Below are 18363 nucleotides of genomic sequence, written 5' to 3'. Positions count from 1 at the left end.
GTGTGTGCCAAATCACCCCCTGGGACAGGGTAGAAGCCTGGGCTCAGGCCAGGCACCCACTCACCCACCCTTCCTCCCTCGGGCTGCAGGTAAGGGCAGTTTCTAGAGCTTCCCAGAGGAGGGAACAGACCTAATCACCCTGCGCCCTCCCCACTGCCAGGGCAGAGCTAGGACCAACAGCTCAGGACCTGGGGCTCTCTGACCGAAAGCCAAGAGTAGCTGCAGAGGGGTTCTGGGGGCTCATGGCCAAGAGAGGGACCTCTTCCCTCAGAGCAGTGCAGTCCCTGTCATAAGCATCATAGCTAGGGGGAGGGAAAGGGAGGAGAGGAGGGCAGGGGAGGGGGAGGGAGGGGGAGAGAAAGGGAGGGAAGGGGAAGGGAGGGGAGGGGGAGGGAAAAGGAGGGAAGGGGAAGGGAGGGGAGGTAGAGGGAAAGGGAGGGAAGGGGAAGGGAGAGGAATGGAAGTTCCAGGGACAGGGGTAGAGTGGGGACAAGGTGAGGGCTATTGTCAGCAGCAGAGCCGTGCAAGCCTCACTGCAGCAGCCTGTGTTACGGTTTCTTGTTCCCCCTGAGCAGGGCCCAGTCCCATCCCTCTCAGGACAGGGGTGGTGGGGGTTCTGCCCCCTCCTCCGTCTTTGGGGTTCCAGCCCTTTGAGAGGCAGGCCCTGTCCTGAGCCCCCCAACGGAATCAAGCCTCGAGACCCTAACCCATTCCCCATGGCACAGGCAGGCAGGGACAAGCCATCAGGTTGGTGCCTCGCTGCCCCCAGCCACACCCTGCTCAGGATGCTCAGCCGCTCTGCACAGCAGCCCTGGGATCTCCAGGACCCCTGCCCAGACCCGCAAGGCCTTCCCTCAATACTCAGAGCCCCCTGGGCCTCGCTACACTCCCCACCGTCAACCCTTCACAGGGCCTGTGCCAGCGGCTCCCTCTCCTCCCAGAGCAGTGCTATCAGCGTAGTCCACGTAGTCCATCTCCCGGGAACTGGGGCTTCACAGAGAGCAGGCCCGGCTCCACGCTCAGAACCCGCACATCTGCTTCAAGGACAGAGCAAGACGCTGAGGCTGTGAGGGGAAGAGGCCTTCCAGGGCCTCAAGAGGCAGCAGGCCCCACGCCCACAGGATGACCAAATCTCCATCACAGTGAGGGGTGGGCAGGGGGTGTCCCACACCAGGACTGAACCTCAGCCGCTGGTCACCCTGCCTGCCTCCCTCCCCTCCCGTGTGTCCACCAGCCCCTGCCAACTCTCCTCCAGGGATGGGGGAGAGAGCTGGGGCCCAAAGATAGCCCTGGTCTCAGGCTCCAGCCAGCTGCCTGGCAGGACAGCCTGCCTTCTCCTCTCCATGGCAGCTCTTAGTGAAGCATGGCCGGGGCCTGCTCAGGGAGGGCTGAGGGTCCAGCCACATGCAGGCAGCCTCGGAGCGAGGGAGACGGTGCATGGGCCAAGCCAGACCAGCCACTGGCCAGACAGGCCCTTCCTGTCTCAACAATCCTGAGCCAACAGCAGGCCCAGCAGCCATGCTGGGACGCAGGTAAACCTGGGTGACGAAGGCCCAGCCTGCTGTCTGCCACTCTTCCCAGGGCTTCCTGAGAGTCGTGCCCCTCAGCTCAGCATCACATCCACAAGCCCAGGGCTCACGCCCCGAAGGCTCCCAGATGCCTGGCAAGGGGTGGAACAGGACTGGGCTGAGATGGTCAGGACAGCGAGGGGGGGGCCCCCTCACACACACCCTGAGCCATGTGTGCATCCTGGGGTGGGCTCAACCTGGCCTTCACACACAGGAAGGACACTGAGGCCTGGAGCCCATGGCCACCAACCACAGCCAGGGCCTCCAGGGGTGGGCTGAATTCGGGATCCTGGTGCTGGGGCCTTGAGCCATCAAAGGTAGTGCCTGCTCCACCTCCTACGCACCCTGCCTGTGGCCCAGCCCTACACCCAGGCACTCAGAGAGTCATGGCTGCTCCCTGCAGGGCAGATGGCCAGGCTCCACGTTGGAGGGACAGGGAGCTTGGAGGGAGCCTCTCAGCTGACTCACAGCTCTCAGCCACATGGCGCCAACAGAAGGCCCTGGGTACTGGGCTGGCTGCTCACTCCTCTTCCTCCCAGCCTCACAGGCCCCAGAGCTGGGGTGTACAACGACACCATCAGGGCCCAGCCAGACCCAAATCCAAGGCCTTCCTGGCCTAACAATCCAGAGGAAAAGGCTCTGCTGGGTCTGCCCTGAGGAACATCAACACTCGGCCCCCAGCCATGCCCCTGGGAGAAGTGGACCCTCAACGCCAGCCTGATGACCACAGGATAAGCGCAGGAGTGGAGAATCCATAAATCTGAACCTAATTCCCAATGATCCGGGGCGCTCTTATTAAGTAAATTAATTTAAGTTAATTTAGCTCGATCATGACTCCTGATCACAGTGATTTACTGAGGGGGAAATTGCATTAGGAAAGGCCATGCTCACCAGATGGAAGAACGGAAGAAAATTAGATCCACTTAGCACTGTGAATTAATATGGAAATAGCAGGTATAAATTTAACCTTATCGAGGGAATAAAAATTATCTTCATAAATTTGTAGAAATAGCCCCCGAGGTGCTTATAAATCTATTTAAAACAAAAATATTATAAAAAGTGCAGTCAAATTAATTTAAAATATACTCTAGCTATTGCCTTCAGAAAAGTGGGTGGCAGGGCCATGCTGAGTGCGGCCTGGCAATCCAGGAGGCAGCGGGGCACCGCTCAGTGGGCTCACCAGCTGCCTGACCTGCCACAGGCCCTAGAGCCACGCAGGGCTGTCCACACCAGTGTGTGGATCCCCTGGGGTTAGCCTCAGGCCTGGGAACCTCTAGCAGGAACCCACCAGATGGCCACAGTACGGTGGGGTGCCGTGCCCTGCCCTGCACTGTGGCTGCTTGCCCCGTGGCCCTGTCAACCGTCTCTGGCCCATGCCACTCCTCCAGGAACAGGGCATGCCACTGCCTGCTTCCCATCTGGTGCCAGGGCTCTCACCCTCTCCCAAGCATGGAGATGGACACCCCACCAAGCAAAGGAAAAACCAACCCCCAGGGCCAGGAGCAACCTCAACTCAGTGGGTGGCACAGCTTCCCAGAGTGGGGACCCCAGGAAGGCAAGTGCTATTCCCCACTGATGGAGCCGCCCTCCCAGCCTGCTTGGAGGTCAGAATGAGGGTGGGGGCCAGACCGTAGGCTGGCAGGGCAAGGAGGAGCCCATATCACCACCCTGACAATCATACACTGACAGCTTCCAGCCAGGCCGCTCAAGGCCCAGCCTCTCCCACCAGAAACTTCTCCCTGAGAGATGCTCAGACAGCACATGGAGTGGGCCCTGACCATCTGGGCGGCGATGCTTCCATGGCACAGAGCCCCCACCAGCTAACAGGCTTGCTGAGAACAGCAGGGCCTGTGTGTGCGCATATGTCCGTCTGTCCTCACATATGTGTGGTGTACACAGGCTGGCCTCCTACTGGCTACAAAAATTGCTAAAGAAACAGAAAATCAAGCTGGTCCCCAGCCAAGAACCAAACACCAAACAGTTCTGGAATGTGCTCAGCTCACCCAGACCTCAGGGCAGGGTCCAGACAGCCCAGTCCCCAGGCCTGCAGGAGCATGAAGGAGGTCTTCCTATCTGGATAGTGAGAGCCACCAGGTCTGCCAGGAGGGCAGAGACACGGAAGGGTGGGGCGCTGAGAGATGAGGCTGGGGTCTTCTTGACGATGCAGTAGCGGGTCTTGATCACCTTGCTAGTGGGTGGAGTCCGCAGGGCATGCAGGCTGGATGCTGCAGAGAAAACCCAGGGCACAGACATGGGTCAGGGAAGGTCGGCAAGGGTGGGGTCAGAGAGGACGCCCACAGTGCCAGTCCTGCCTGCTGTCTCCTCTGGGGCTTGAAGACTCTCTGTCACCCCCTAAATGGAACCCCCACCCCATGTGGCACATATATCCCCATGGTGCCCAGCAGCCAATGCTTCAGGAGTAGGACCAGTGCAGCCTCCAGGAGAGGCAGGCACTGGTCCCGCACACCCTCTAGCCATCAGGAGAAGCAAGGGACCACCCACAGGAGAACCAGGAGAAGCCAGGAGCCTGACAGCCAGGGACACCTCGGAGGCCCCTAGACAACATCCGCACCAGGGGGACTCGAGGTGAATGACTGACTCCCAGCAGAGCAGTGAGGAAGGCAGATGGGCCACCTCCACCCATGACAGCAAGATAGGCTCCTGGCCTGTGCCCTGTACTTGGGGGGGCGCTGGAGCACTCACCTTCTCACTGCCGTGCCCAGACAGATTTATGTACTTCATCACTGTTTTCATAACATTTTGCAGGGTGATAGACACAATGGCTTTTCCCTGCTGAACGTTTCATGCAATTAACAGGAATCTGTTTTGCCCGAGTTCCCTTCCACTTGATAGCTGGCAATTTATCCATAGCTTCAAGGATCGTGTCTAATTGCCCAACTCTCATCATGTACAGCTCTGACTGCCCAGATAAATAAAGCCAACACAGCAGTGGGTGCAGGCCCGCCCTCCTTACAGCTCCCCTCACAGCCCAAGGCCCAGGAGATCCTGCAGGAGATGTCCAGATGTCAGCAGAGCCCCTCCCTCACATCTTTTTGGTCCCACAGCCAAACAGCCCTTGAGGTACCCTGCTCCTTAGACAGGACTAGAAACTGTTACCATTTCCCAAAATCTCTTCCAGAGCCCTAAACCCACCGGACCTCAGGCAGCCAGGGCCCCTCCCTGAGCCCTGCTTCTGCCCATCTCCCCACGGGCTCTCGCACCCTCCTGCCTGCACTGGCCTGTCCAGCTGTCAACAAAGATCCCCTCCTGCAGGTGTGCCCCAGCACTGTCCAAGCTGCAGCTTCCACCCAGGCACCTGTCAGCCTGCACTGGAGCAAGTCAGGAACACTTGGACCCAACATGGCATCAAAGACTTCCCAAGAGCCCCCGCAAGCCCACAGCAGAGAGTCAGCCAATTGAATTTTCAAGTCTTACAAGCAGAGAGAAACCAACCAAAAAATCAATAATAGCTTGTTCCAACTAAGAGCCAGAAAACATAGAAATCCTGAAGTTGTCAATAACCTCGAGGTGATGCGTCAGCTTATAGCCCTGCTGCAGGCTCCCTGCTTCTGCCTGAGGAGGGCATGGGCTGCCCGGGATGCTCCTGCCCCACTTGGGCCAAGCTGGGAGCCAGCCTCAGCACCTGGGCAGTCAGTGTACCCACTGGAGCACCACCAGCCATGGGGCCGGGGCTCGGGGCTGCCACCTGCCCACTCCCAACCCCAGAGTGCCTAGGTGACCCATGTGCCAGCCTGCACCCTGTTTCCCACCGTGGCCTGCTCACAAGCCTCCCAGGCCACCTGATGCCTGCTGCTCTGGGACATAGAGCCTGGGGCGATACTGGCCCCACGTGGCACAACAGAGCTAGGGTGCAATCCCGCTCAGAAGCCAGGCAGTGCCCAGCAAGGCAGGAGGGACACTGGGCCACGCTGGGGCCCTGGGGCTTCGTGTTCCCCTCCTCATCAACCTCTTCCCCAAATTCCGAGCACAGGAGGCCCCAGACCTGAGCCAGCGCCATTCCCATCGCCAGGTGCACAGCATCCCTTTGGCTAAAATCAACTATAACCCTGGGGACCACAGCTCACCCTCCCTCCCAGGTCCAGCACATGCCATCTCCTCCAGGAAGTCCCAACCCCACTGCACGAAGGACTGGACGCTGCATTCTAGAACTCTCCTGCCCAGGAGAGGCAGCTTGGGGCAGGCAGGACCCGGCAGGCAGCAGCACCATGATCATGCTCCTGCATGGCACAGGTGGCAGTCAGGTCAGGTCAGGCTTCTCTGCCTCAGGTTACTTCTTAGTGCCCAAGCGTCATTCCTGCAAACCACATGGTAGTAATGTGGTCCTGGCCTCTTGTCACAGCCCAGTCAAGCTGGGCAGATATGTCCTGCACATGTCACCCTAGATAGACCCTCTCCCACAGTCCCCACCAGAGTGGGGGCACTTCAAGGGGCTTGAAGTGGGGAGACGGCAGCCAGTGAAGGTCCAGGACTGCACCCCACCCCCACAGCAAGGCCATGCCCCACCACAGCTTGCCCTGCCAACCACAGGCAGTCCCTTTCATTCCCAAATGGGCAGCTCGGACAAGTTCATGACAACCCAGGATCAGCAGGGCACAGCCACACAGATAATGGGGATGAATTCTGAGCCGGGCCCCCAGCGGCTGGCAGGAGCAAGGGCTCCTAAGACCATGCCTGGCACACGGACCCAGAAAAGATTGGAGGAAGGAAGGTCCCTCCCTGGCCCTGTTCCCCAGGGTGTGCAGCAATGAGGTGGACAGGTGGCAAGGCTTGGGAGGCTCCAGGATGCTGCTCTGTGTCCAATAAGGACCCAGGCAGAAACAGGCCTTTGCCCTACCCCCTGAGGACACTGGCCCAGGTGCCCATCCCTCCTATCCGGCTGAGGTTTGTGAAGATAGTCATGTTATTTAGACAGGATGTTGGTTTAATTCCCTTCATTTACAGACTCACAGGGCTGTAATTTTTTTCTCCACATGATCCATCACCACAGCACGCTCCTCGCACATCAAGCCCCTTGCGCCTTTATTGCCAGTGCTGCCCAGGCCCGCATTATCAGCCCCACACATGCAGCCCTCTCCACCCGCCATCCAGAGGTTACTTCTAATGACTAATCGATCTCATTAGCTTTACTAATTAAAAACTTTACTACCGCAATGGAACACAAACTGCAGAAAAACTGCTAGCATCATATGTGAATGAGATACGAGCCATCAGGGGCCCAGGAGTCTGGTCTCACCCCCAGCAGAGCTGCTCCGTCTGCAGAGCCTGGCCCTGCCCACCCAGCTTGCTCTCCTCAGACAATTCCAACACAGATGGCTGATCTGATAAGATGGAGGTCTCGGCCTTGCTCTGTTTTATGCAGAGCAGGAGTTGAGGGAGAGTTCAGATTTTTATGGAACTTCAAAGGGAAATAGGAAGAAAATGAGTTGCTAATTTCACAAATGGTTAATGAATAAGATGAAACTAGAATTACTACTCCATGCAAAGAACTGCCTGAGGCTGCCATGAAGTAGAGAAGGCTGCTCTCTCATCCCACTGTCCAGCCCGCCAGGACCAAGACCAGCGTCCCGGGCAGCCGTCCAGCTGTCTGTCCAGCTCCCAGGCTGCCGACGGGAATAGGAACAGCTCCATCAGGGAGGGCCTCACCCATTGACTGGGGTGGAGACCCAGAAGGCCTCTGGCTGTGCCCCAGGCCAGCATCCACCAGCCCCTGGGCCTCATCCACAGTGACTACAGAGATGGAAGCACCAGGTCCTCCAGAATAGCAGGCCCAGGTGCAGACGAGCCCAGCACCAAGACAGCAAAACTGTCACCACTGGGCTGCTGGTCCAAGAAGTACCCTGGTTCTAGAAGCCCCTTCCCAAAGCCTCTGCAGGCTTCATCCCAGCAGGGGAGTGGGGATGGTTGAGACGAAGGCCAAAGACTGGCACGGAATTTTCTGGAATTGACCACAGCCACCCCCACACCAGCAGACAGAACAGCATGGGGCCCAAGAAGGGATGATGTTGACCTGCCCAACAGACACCTAGCACCACACCAAGTTCCCCAGATGAGTGGCAGCAGGGAGCAGCCAGGATGGACCAGGCCCACAGATAGACCTGGGGCAACCTAGACCCTGCATGCAAGGAGAGCAGGCAGGGAAGGGGCCAGTCCAGGTGCAGCCCCTGGGCCACTGCCGAGCTGCCCAGGGAAATGGATGGCTGCGAGCCAAGGACACTGCGCCCAGCCAGGCCCCCATCCCTAATTCCTGGCGATTCTACCTCTGTGCATTGCCTGATGCGCTTTTTATAATCAGGCCCTGACACCTCCGTGCCCTATGCCCTTCCCTGACTAAAGGCAGCATGCACACCTGCAAACCCACTTCTCCTGGTGCCTGTGATCCGGGTCCATGTCTTTCCAGTCCTGCTGCAGCCTTTAAGGCGGTGCCAACTCTGTGCCAGCCCAGGTCTCCAGCCCTGCTGCCCTGAGCACAAGGCAGGAGAGGCCGGGCAGCAGCATAGACTAAGAATGGCACCCTTGGGCAGGGCCGTGAGTGTCCTGCTTGCCTGCAGGGCAAGAGAGAGGGTGGAAGGCCCAGTGCTGTCCCTAGAAACAAAGTTCACCCAGCGCCCTGACACAGCTCCAGTCACTTGCCCCACTCCACTCACTGGCCCAGGGCTCAGGGGTTGGGTCTTCAGCCGCAGAGCCGCGAGAGGGCACCAAGGACAAGGCAACATCTCCTCCCAGAGAGCAGAGTTCCCACGATTAATCACCTAATTAGAGCTGTGATTACAACAGAGAGCGCTCAGTGGTGCAGGAAGCTACACATGGCGGGCGGGACCCCTGGAAGTGCCCCTCCAGGAGAGCTGAGCCTGTCTGGAAGGAGCAGAGCCCGGGGTTCTGGGTAGAGGAGATAGCAGGGCACAGGCCCAGGGCTGGAGGAGTGGGGGCTGCAAGAGGCCAGGACAGCCTGGGCAGCGGGTATCCAGGTGCTACTGGGCAAGTCGGGGGTTGAGGGAGAGCTGGGGGGTGATGCGAGTCAGGGCCAGGCCCACCCAGCGCTACTGCATGGCTGGCACCACACTCGCACCGTGGCCTCAGCTGGCTCCATAGCCTCTGGCACCATGCTGCCCTCAGGAAGCACCTGCCCAGCACAGGCCCCACCTTCCACCCCTGCAGGCCCAGCTCAAAGGCCCTCACACCCCCAACTCTCCCAACTAGGCTAGGAGAGTGCTAATAGGAAAAGGCAGGGGAGCAGCGGGAGGCCCAGGGAAGGAGACAGGCAAGATCCAGGCGGGCTGGCAAGGCGGGTGGGCCAGGTGCCCCATCTCCTCTGCTGCGGCCCCCACCAAGGCTGCTGCACACCCAGCACAGGCCCTACACTGGAGACTCAAGCTCACAGAGCCCCACCAGGCAGCGTCCCTGACAACGGCTGAGCACGCTCTTTGAGAAACAGCCATGAAAACTCCGACAGAGCATGTGGCCCATGTCCCCAAGGGTCCCAGGCTTTTGCATTTCAGACCGTGACGTATGTCTGTGCTGGGTGGGAGGCAGCATCCACAGAACTGTCTGTCTCTTTGAGGGCAGCTCAGGCAACAGCTCTCACTGTTGCTGGGGAAGGAGGCTCTGCCCATCATGAGCAGAGATGCCCTTCCCTGCGCAGCCAGGCCTAGTCTGGGGCACCTCCTGGAAGGCAACTGGGCCTCAGGAGCTCCTAACAGCCCTCACTGAAGCTGGCAGGGGTGGACAGGGTGGAGGCCAAGGTGCAGGGCTATGGAGCAGCTAAAACCCAGCCTGGCCCCTGACCAGCACAGCTCGCCAGGGCCTGCACACAAGAGCCTCTCCACCAGGCCCTTTCTAAAGTCGGCAGAGTCTGAGTTCAGCAGGCCCTCCCCACCAGGCCCTTTCTGAAGCCACCCAGTCACAACTTTGAAAGCCTGGTGCTCACCTGTGGCACTTCTATGTGCCTGGTCCTGAAGGTGGCAAGGCCAAGGCTACATTGGGGGTGACATTGACTCTGGCCTCTAAGGAGGGGTGGGCAGGCCTTAGGGGCCATAAGGAGGAGCAGTTCCCCTGAGGCCCACCATGTACAAGGGGCAGTGAAGTCAAACAGAGGGCCTCTGGCACTCAAGTGCCACAGTGAGGTCCACAGAAGACTGCCCTTTTCCACAGGAACCTCAGGCCATGGGTCCCCTCCACTCCCACCCAGGCTGCCACTGCAGGCCCCACCCTGGCCCCACTGGGGTCCTTGTCTCCCCAGTGTCTGCAGCGTCCACAGTGGAGCCAGTTTGGAGCCACCGGCCCACCTAGGCTTCCTCATAGCGTCCACTCGGTGGTACCACACAGCAAGCGTGAACATGCCAGGACATGCGAGTGCACCCAGGAGCACACGCAGAGAGTCACATGCACACATGCGTGAGAACATGTGTGGTCATTCTGCTCTTGCTCACCCCACAAACCTGTACCCTGCCCTCACTCCCCTCAGGCCCTGGAGTTTTGTGCCCAGCCAGGCCGTGCAGGGGCGGGGCATTGTGCTCCCTATTCCAGGCTCAGAGGGAACAGTAGCTCCAACATGGCCCAGCCCAGGAGCTGGGCTCACTGCCTGGACGTGCATCTGCAGGACCAACAAACTAATTTCTACCAGCACCCGGTGAAGTGGGACTGCACGGCCACTCTCCAAGGCCACTGTCCGAGGCAAGACAGGAAAGGCTTCCTTGGTTTTTTGTCTGTTTCTTCTCTCTGCCCTCCTCAGTCCCCTTTCTGTCCAGCCCATGTGCAGCTAGGCCTGGCTACTGCATCTGCTGTGGTCCTGCATGTCTGCTCCTATAGGGTGAGGCTTGTGCCCGGCCCAGTGCCCCCACCATCCTGCAGACACATGCCCCTCCCCTGGATGCTGGGGGCTCAGGGACCCTGCTCTGCCCCGCCCCCACTGTCTGGACTCACCAGTCCCTACCGCTGGGTTCCAAGAAACATGAGGGTCAGTCTCTGGGGCCCAGGCCTGCTATGGGGCTCCCACCCTTCCCCCAATCCAGAAGCCCAGCCTCTGCTCTTCTGCTCCCCAACTACACACGGGCAGTTCCCAGCTGCTTTTCTCATCCAGACACCGAGAAGGGCAGGACAGAGTCAGCCTGTGCTACAGCCACGCTCCCCTGCCTGCAACGCCTCGGCTCTCCATCACACCAGCCAGGCGGGTCAACGGCAGGGTCCCTGGGGCACAGTGAGAGGATGCGGTGATTACTACTAATGAGCACATAACCTCAGCTGGTCATGCGTGACACCAGCTTCCTGCAGACAGCACTGGCAGGCTGCAGGAACCCTGAAGTTGTGCAGAAAAGTGGAATCCAAGCAGGCACCACAGGAAGCTCTCCCACCAGAAGAGGCCTCCCAGGCCCCTCCACTGTTTGGAAGGAAAGACCCAGGTAGGACTCCCGCCTGATTCTAGCCAGCTCAAGCAGAATGTCCCCATCACGAGAAGGGAGGTGCCTCTGCCCCTCCTGGCCATCACACAGAACCACAATGCCAGCCACGTCAACTGAGGGCGCCTCACCCCCTTGGCCCACATGTGGAAATGTGGCCAAGGCCTAGAGGACAACAGCTGCCCACGATGCTGTCGAATGTCACAGCTGGGCCAGGCAGGTGCTGGGCCAACGAGCCTCTGCGGGCACCTTTGGGGGGCATGGAGCCTGGAAACACCGGCACAGGCACTCCTCCTCTGTCCCCAAAAACGGCTGGAAACACAGGCCACCCCCACCTCCATCCCTGAAGACAGCTGGAAACACGGGCACAGGTGCTCCACCTCCATCCCCGAAGACCGCTGGAAACACCAGCCACCTCCACCTATGCACCAGGGCCACCGTCCATGTGGGCAGAACCCTGGCTGTGCAGGCACAGGCTCACTGCCCGTCTGAAGCCAGCCCCAGGGGTCACTGACAGTTAGCACCCTGGCATCTGGCCAGCCCTGCTGGCTCCAGCCCAGGCCCCGCAGGTGCAGGGAGTATGCAGGTGACGTGTCTGGGCCCTCCGCCCCACCAGCCCTTCCCTTGCGTGGCTGCATGCATGCTTCAGGCCTGTCCATTTCTCTAAATGAGCCTCAATGGCAGCCAAGGCAGGGGGCACCTGGTGAGTGCCCTGCCCCCACACTGGTGCGGCGGGAGCTGCCAGGACCGCGCTCTAATAAGCTTCAGATGTGGGATGACTAGAACCACAAAGTATGAATTTTTATGAGTCTAATAAATCACTCCACTTTTCTTGTGCGTGATGGCTCCCAGGACCTTGAGCGCTGCAGATGGAGGGCAGGAGTCCCTGTGTGTGGTGGTGGTGGCCGCGAGTAGGGCTACGGGGCCGTGGGGCCCTCCTGAGCACCCTCAAAGCCTCTGGCCCTGCACCTGAGGCCGCTCAGCAGGTTGTTGAGCAGAGGCCTGCCAGGTGCTGCCATTAGGCCCTCCCTGCCAGAATCCCACACTGGCAGAAAAACTTGCCCCAAAGCCTCGTCAGCACGAAAGGAAACTTTGCAGTTACACACACACACACACACACACTCACTCTCATGCACAAACTCACCCTACAACAGAGATGGCAGAGGACCCCAGCCCTGGGAGAGGAGACACAGGTGTATCTGGCCTGTCCCGGGAGGCTGGGCCCCAGCACCTCCCTAGGTGGGCAGCACGCGACCGGCCACACCAGCGGATGGCCCCTCAGCCACAGCCCCGTGGGATCCAGGGATTCATCTTTGACAAACATTTATGGATTACCAAATCACAACAGCAGCCCAACAGGACCATAAGTCACCCTAAGCAGCTGTCCGCAGTGCAGTCGGAGGAGTTTGGGCAGCTTGGTGATGACAAATGACCACTGTCAGCAGCTCTGTCCCCCCGTGTGGGATCCGTGCTCTCTGCTATTCCACACTACCTGGTATTTAATGACAACACTGTCAGCCAGAGACGCAGCATCACCGAAGCCGCCGCCACCGCCGCCGCCGCAACTGTCAGAGCCCTATTAAAGGGAAGATTGAGACCCTACTCTTCTTAAAGTCACTCAAGCAACACAAGCTGCTAGTTCCTGTAATTATTGTGTACCAGCCATCGACTGCACGCGGACACCTGACCCGTCTGTATGAAATGGGAGTAGTTTGCTCCTTGACAGTCACTATAGATTGTGGAGGGTGGGGCTTCCTCCCCTCTTCCCACTGCTCTACCAGCCTCAGGTGCAGGGGAAGAGAGGGGAAAAGCAGTGCCGCCCACCCCTGGAACCCACCACAGTCCCTGAGCCGAGGGGGCCTCCCTACCCTCCACAGCTGGAGGGGACGGTGTAGCAGGCAGCTAAGGGGGTTCTCAAAAAGGCTGAACACAGGACAGGCCTTGAGCAGGGCACAGAGGAGCAGGAGGAAACAGGACCAAGCTGGGCCTGCACCCCAGGCCGCACTCTGAGCAGGCGTGGTAGGCTCGGGGCAGGCAGGCTGCAGTGAGGGACAGCTGGGCTTGGGCCCAGCCAGGTGTGCACCCAGCCTCGACCCCCACTTCACAAAGAAGGGGACCAGAGCCCAGGGTGCATCCTTCGTGAACCATGTCCCCCAAGCTTTCCTCACCAGCCTGCAGCCCCAGCCCGCCTGAAGAGAGCCTGTGTGCCCAGGACCCAGGCCTATGGCTCACCTGCTCCCCATCTGGCCCTTGGGCCCTAAGGGGCACCTGGGATGAGCCCTTCCCAGGGCTGGGGGCTCTGACAGGATTGAGAATGCCTCTTCAGCTTGTCTCTGCTTTGACCCTGCTCCCGCCTGCCCCACACACATTACTGGGGGCACCCAGGTACTTGAGGGCGAAAGAGCAGCTCCCAGAGAACAGACCTGCTCAGGGCCAGGACAGCAGCTCCAGGCTCTGAGTGAGCCACAGCCAAGCCCTGAGGCCCTGCCCACCACATCTCCTCAAGAGACAGGACCTACAGGCAGCCACTCAGCACAGCCTCAGGTCTCCCAGGCCACAGGACCTGGCCTTCTGCATGACTGCCATGCCCTGGTGCTGCAGGCGAGTGGGCAGCTCCTGGGCCAGCATGGCCTAATGCAGTCAGGCGCCTGTCTCAGGGAACCAGGTGATTCCACTGGACAGCCTGGGCTGGGAACGGCCTCAGCCTAACACAGGGAGTCCCAGGCCCTTCCCTCTCAGCCCACCCGAACTTCACATGGCTGGGCCTGGCTGGATCCCGAGGTCAGTAAAACAGATCTGGGGCTAAGTGGCTGCCAGGCAGCACGGAGACCCAGCTCCACCATGAGGCACAGGCTTCTCTCAGGAACCCATCTCTGCTACCTCTAAGCACAGCCTAAGAAAGACTCTTTGAAGAGAGCCCTGGCAACACCCTCTAAAGAAAGCAGCAATCCTGAGAGAAACCGCATGTCCCACTCAGAAGCCACAGGCTGCCGGGACTCCATGCCACACGCCGCTCTCCTCTGGGCCACTCCTGGACTTTCTGATGGCTGCGGGACAGTAGGCAGGCCACAGAGGGGAGGCCCTAGGTGCCTGGCACCAGGTGTGTCCCGAGGGCCTCCTCCAGGGCTGGTCTTGGCCGCACAGCACCAGGACCAGGCCCACCGATGCTGGAGATGGCGCATGGGAGCCACAACCACAGTCTCAGAAGCACTGGCTCACCTGCTTGTGCTCCCTCTGGCACACACACGTGCAACTGGGGACCCTAAGAAGGCAGCAAGGGGCTCCCCCGCCCTCAACCCACCCAATGGGGGCCACAGGGGGAAGGCACAGAGGCTCCCCAGGCCTTGGCTGCAGTGGCAGCAGCCCGGCAGACAGCACTTACCTTTTCGGGAGGCCCATCTCCGTTCCTCTGGATCCTCCATTCCCAAGCACCAAGTGCAGCCCCAGTGAAATGCCTACCTCCCGGCGATGCCTCCCCAGTGCACAGTGAGCGAGGGGCCCTGTGGGGGCTGAGGCCAGGCCAGGGTGCAGCGGGCACTACCCCAGCCTCCCCAGGAAGGGGACTTGATAGTCCACTGAAGGACAGGGGAAGGGAGGCAGCGAGTGTGCTGAGGGCTGACGGGGGGCAGTGGGGCACAGGGCCAGGCAGGCAGTAGCCCAGAATTTGGGTGGCTTACATCTGTAATCCCAGCACTTTGGGGGGCCAAGGTAGGCAGATCACCTGAGGTTGTGAGTTCAAGACCAGCCTGACCAACATGAAGAAACCCCGTCTGTACGAAAAATACAAAATTAGCCAGGCATGGTGGCGCATGCCTGTAATCCCAGCTACTTGGGAGGCTGAGACAGAAGAATCGTTTGAACCCGGGAGGCAAAGGGTGCAGTGAGCCTAGATCACACCACTGCACTCCAGTATGGCAACAGAGCAAGACTCCATCTAAAAAAAAAAAAAAAAGAACTATAGAAAACAAGTACTATAGAAAAAAATGGCTGAAATTTTTCAAAATGTTGATGTAGGGAATACCTTCTAACTCAAAATTCAGATGCAAAACAAAGAAAAAGTTGAAAATTTTTATAACAAACATTCTAAAACTTTTTATAAGCAGCCAATAAACAAACAAACAAAAACCTGTCATAAAGTCAAAAGATAAACTGGGGGAAAATATTTATAATACATATTACAGATGAAGCTCTAATCTCCATAATATAGCATGGGCTCCTAAAAACTGAAGTAAAAAAATGACAAAACCCCAACAGAAAAATGGGCAAAGGGTATAAAAAAAGTAGTCTCAGAAAAAGATACACAAAACTGTCCTTCAAATACATGAAATGATGTGCAACTTCACACACAATAAAAGAGATAAACATTAAAACATCAGTGCCTACCACCTTTCAGAGAGTAAAATTCAAATCTTATGCACACACCCATTGGCCAGCCGTAGAGAATAGGACCTCTCTTACTCTGTGGTGAAATGCAAAATGGTACAGACTTCAAGAACGATTTGATTGCCATTATCTAACAAAACTACACAGCCATTTGCCATATAAATCCCACTTCTAGGAGTCTGTCCTGAAGATAACTCCCCTCCAAATTATAATGATATATATCACAAGGTTATCACTGTGATATCATATATGTATCACATATATATGTGATATCAACAATATATATCACAATATTAACACTTGTACCAGAAAAACATTGAACACTGCCTGAATGCTACTCCACAGAAGGGTGGCTAATCAATAAATGATACGCAGCACCAGCGAGGCTGATGCTACAGTCACAAAATCAGTATAGGTCTCAGTGAGCCACTAGGGCAGGATTTTCCAGGACACACTGTTAGTCAAAAAATCAAAATGCAAATATATATAGAGTATGCCACCTTCTGTGTAAGAAAGAAGGGGAATTAAGAAAAAAAACACGTATATGTGAATGTAACTTTATTTGTTTAGTTTAAAAAAAAAAAAAACAGGAAGAATATACCAGAAACTAATGAAAGTTGTTACTCTGCGGGGGAAGCAGGGAGAAGGGATAAGAGTGAACTTTCTCTGAGGGTATCTTTTCATAAAGTTTTAAACTCTGAAAATGTTTTACATATTCAAAAATTAAAAAGAATGAAAAGCAAACCCTAAAATTGAATATAAATAAACACAAATGAATCTGGGTATTAAACGGATAACTACTAGAAAAAAAATTAATTCGAGTAACTTCTGGACAGCACTCTGACCATATCAAAGTGGGACATATATATATATACTCACATACATATATACATACATTTTTTTTTTTTTGAGATGGAGTCTCACTCTGTTGCCCAGGCTGGAGTGCAGTGGCACGATACTGGTTCACTGCAACCTCCACTTCCGGGGTTCAAGTGATTTTCCTGCCCTAGCCTCCCAAATAGCTAGGATTACAGGCGTGCACCACCATGCCCGGCTAATTTTTGTATTTTTAGTAGAGACGGGGTTTCACCATGTTGGCCAAGATGGTCTTGAACTCCTGACATCGTGATCTACTCACCTTGGCCTTCCAAAGTGCTGAGATTACAGGCATGAGCCACCACGCCCAGCTCAAAGTGGGATATATTCTAATGACAAAAAGAACTACAGAGAAACCTTCAGCTTTACCTGGTAGATTTGCTGCTAATGATATTGGTGTTCATGCAGTAACTCTAAACTAGTCTGCAGGTACTATAAAACAGAAGAAATAAGTAAAATATTGACCCAGGGACCTAGGGCTCTCATTGTGAGAGGAAGCACAAAATTCAAAAGAGAGAAGAGAGAGAACATTGTGATGCTGGAAATGAACTGATGTGTCAACAGGAACTTGTGGTTTTTATAAGACATAATTCCTACCTTGGTCTACCAAAAGGGTCTGAAAGCACTTAGCCACCAGCCATGAGCATACCTATTATCCATATTCTAAATACCATCCCACTAGAACAGAACCAGAGGTTCTTGGGGAAACAGCTTGTTCCAGAGGTAAGGCAGAGAAAACACAGGTTACCCTGGTACATTCTGTGCCAAAGCAAGGAAGTGCTCAAAGCACAATGGGATACGCCTGACAGAGAAGCCAGTCTGGGAGGCTCCAACTAGCCAAACCAGGGACAACCTGAAAATCAGAAGAGTAAAAAGAGTAGTGAACAATAACACAAAATTAAAATCCTTAAGTCCATAGTAGTCCTGAAAAAATACTGCATAGGGGAAGGAATGCCAGCTAATACACATACAGAATAACAGTATCTTTTCAATCACTGTTTTGTAACCACAAAGGTCATAACTGATACTAGGCAGGAACTGCAATAGATACAAAAGGCTCTGGTGGCCTCAAATTGTCTCCCTACAACTTATTAACAATTATGATGAAAAAAAGCTACTTCTGCAGTGGAGCCGCTTGTAGACATCCCAAGGGAGCCAATGCAGAGTGAGCCAGTGACAGCGGGCACTCTGCCCTCACATACCTCCTTAGCACAATGAGATGGAGTGTTATACAAAAATGTCTCATTTGAACCTAATCATGGGGAGCGATCAGGCAGACCCAGATTATAAGACATACTACAAAACAAATAACCTCAACCCTACAAAAAGCCAAGGTTAGAAAGAACAGAAAAAGCAATGACTACTCCATATTAGGAGACTAGAGACAAAGGATAACCAAATGCAACATGTATGGACTTTGGATCTTGGAGAGAAAAAAACAAGTTTAACAACGGTTGAATGATGACACCTTTTTGCTGTGTCTTCAAATGAAAAGATTTAAAAAACAATGGTAGAATGGATTATTTATAGTCACAGAATTAAGTATCATATGAAAAAGAACTAATGATTCTGTCTGTGAATGAGTCTCATAAAACATGGGAATAAAAGAAGTCAAACAAGAAAGGAGTACAGACAACAGTATGATTCTAAACAGAAAGTTCAAATCAGGTCATCCATGACTAAAGTGAATTGAATGATACCTCCCAAGATATGCCCACAACCTAATCTCGAGAATCTAAATGTAACCTTATTTGGAAAAAGGCTCTCTTTTATGATTAAGTTAAGGATCTTGAGATGAGATCACCCTGGATTATATGGGTGGGCCCTAAAAATCCAGTGATAAGGTTCCTTGTAAGAGACACACAAGGCAAAAGGCCAAGTGACAATAGAGACACAGAGCAGAGCGATGCTGCCAAAAAGCCAAGGAATACCTGGAGCCACCAAGGGCTGGAAGAAGCAAGGAAGGGTCCTCTCCTAGAGCCTTCGAAGGGAGCGTGGCCCTGATGACACCTTGAGTTTGGACTCTTGAACTATTAGAGAATAAACCTCTGTTGTTTTCAGTCACCAAGTTTGTGGTGCTTTGTTACAGTATCCCCAGAAATCAGAATAGGTACCTAGCCGAG

At 55.7% G+C, this 18363-nt stretch overlaps 1 protein-coding gene across 2 annotated transcripts in view; it reads right to left on the bottom strand.

Annotated features, from left to right (window-relative positions):
* LOC144578335 (uncharacterized) overlaps nucleotides 1-18363 on the bottom strand; it is a 63307-nt gene that overhangs the window by 7283 nt on the left and 37661 nt on the right. The window contains exon 3 of one of the 2 annotated variants that reach the window (XR_013523890.1): nucleotides 3572-3793. Coding sequence is in view for 1 of the 2 variants with exons in the window: in XM_078342477.1 (XP_078198603.1) it covers nucleotides 3757-3793 (37 nt within the window). In the remaining variant the exon portion in view is untranslated. Of the gene's footprint in view, nucleotides 1-2405; nucleotides 3794-18363 lie in introns of those variants that run through there. The other variant, XM_078342477.1, reaches the window with a different exon arrangement.

This window comes from Callithrix jacchus, chromosome 11 (genome assembly GCF_049354715.1).
Source record: "Callithrix jacchus isolate 240 chromosome 11, calJac240_pri, whole genome shotgun sequence".
NCBI classification, from domain to species: domain Eukaryota; kingdom Metazoa; phylum Chordata; class Mammalia; order Primates; family Cebidae; genus Callithrix; species Callithrix jacchus.
The sequence above is the reverse complement of the archived record's forward strand: the minus strand, read 5'-3'. Positions and strand labels throughout refer to the sequence as shown.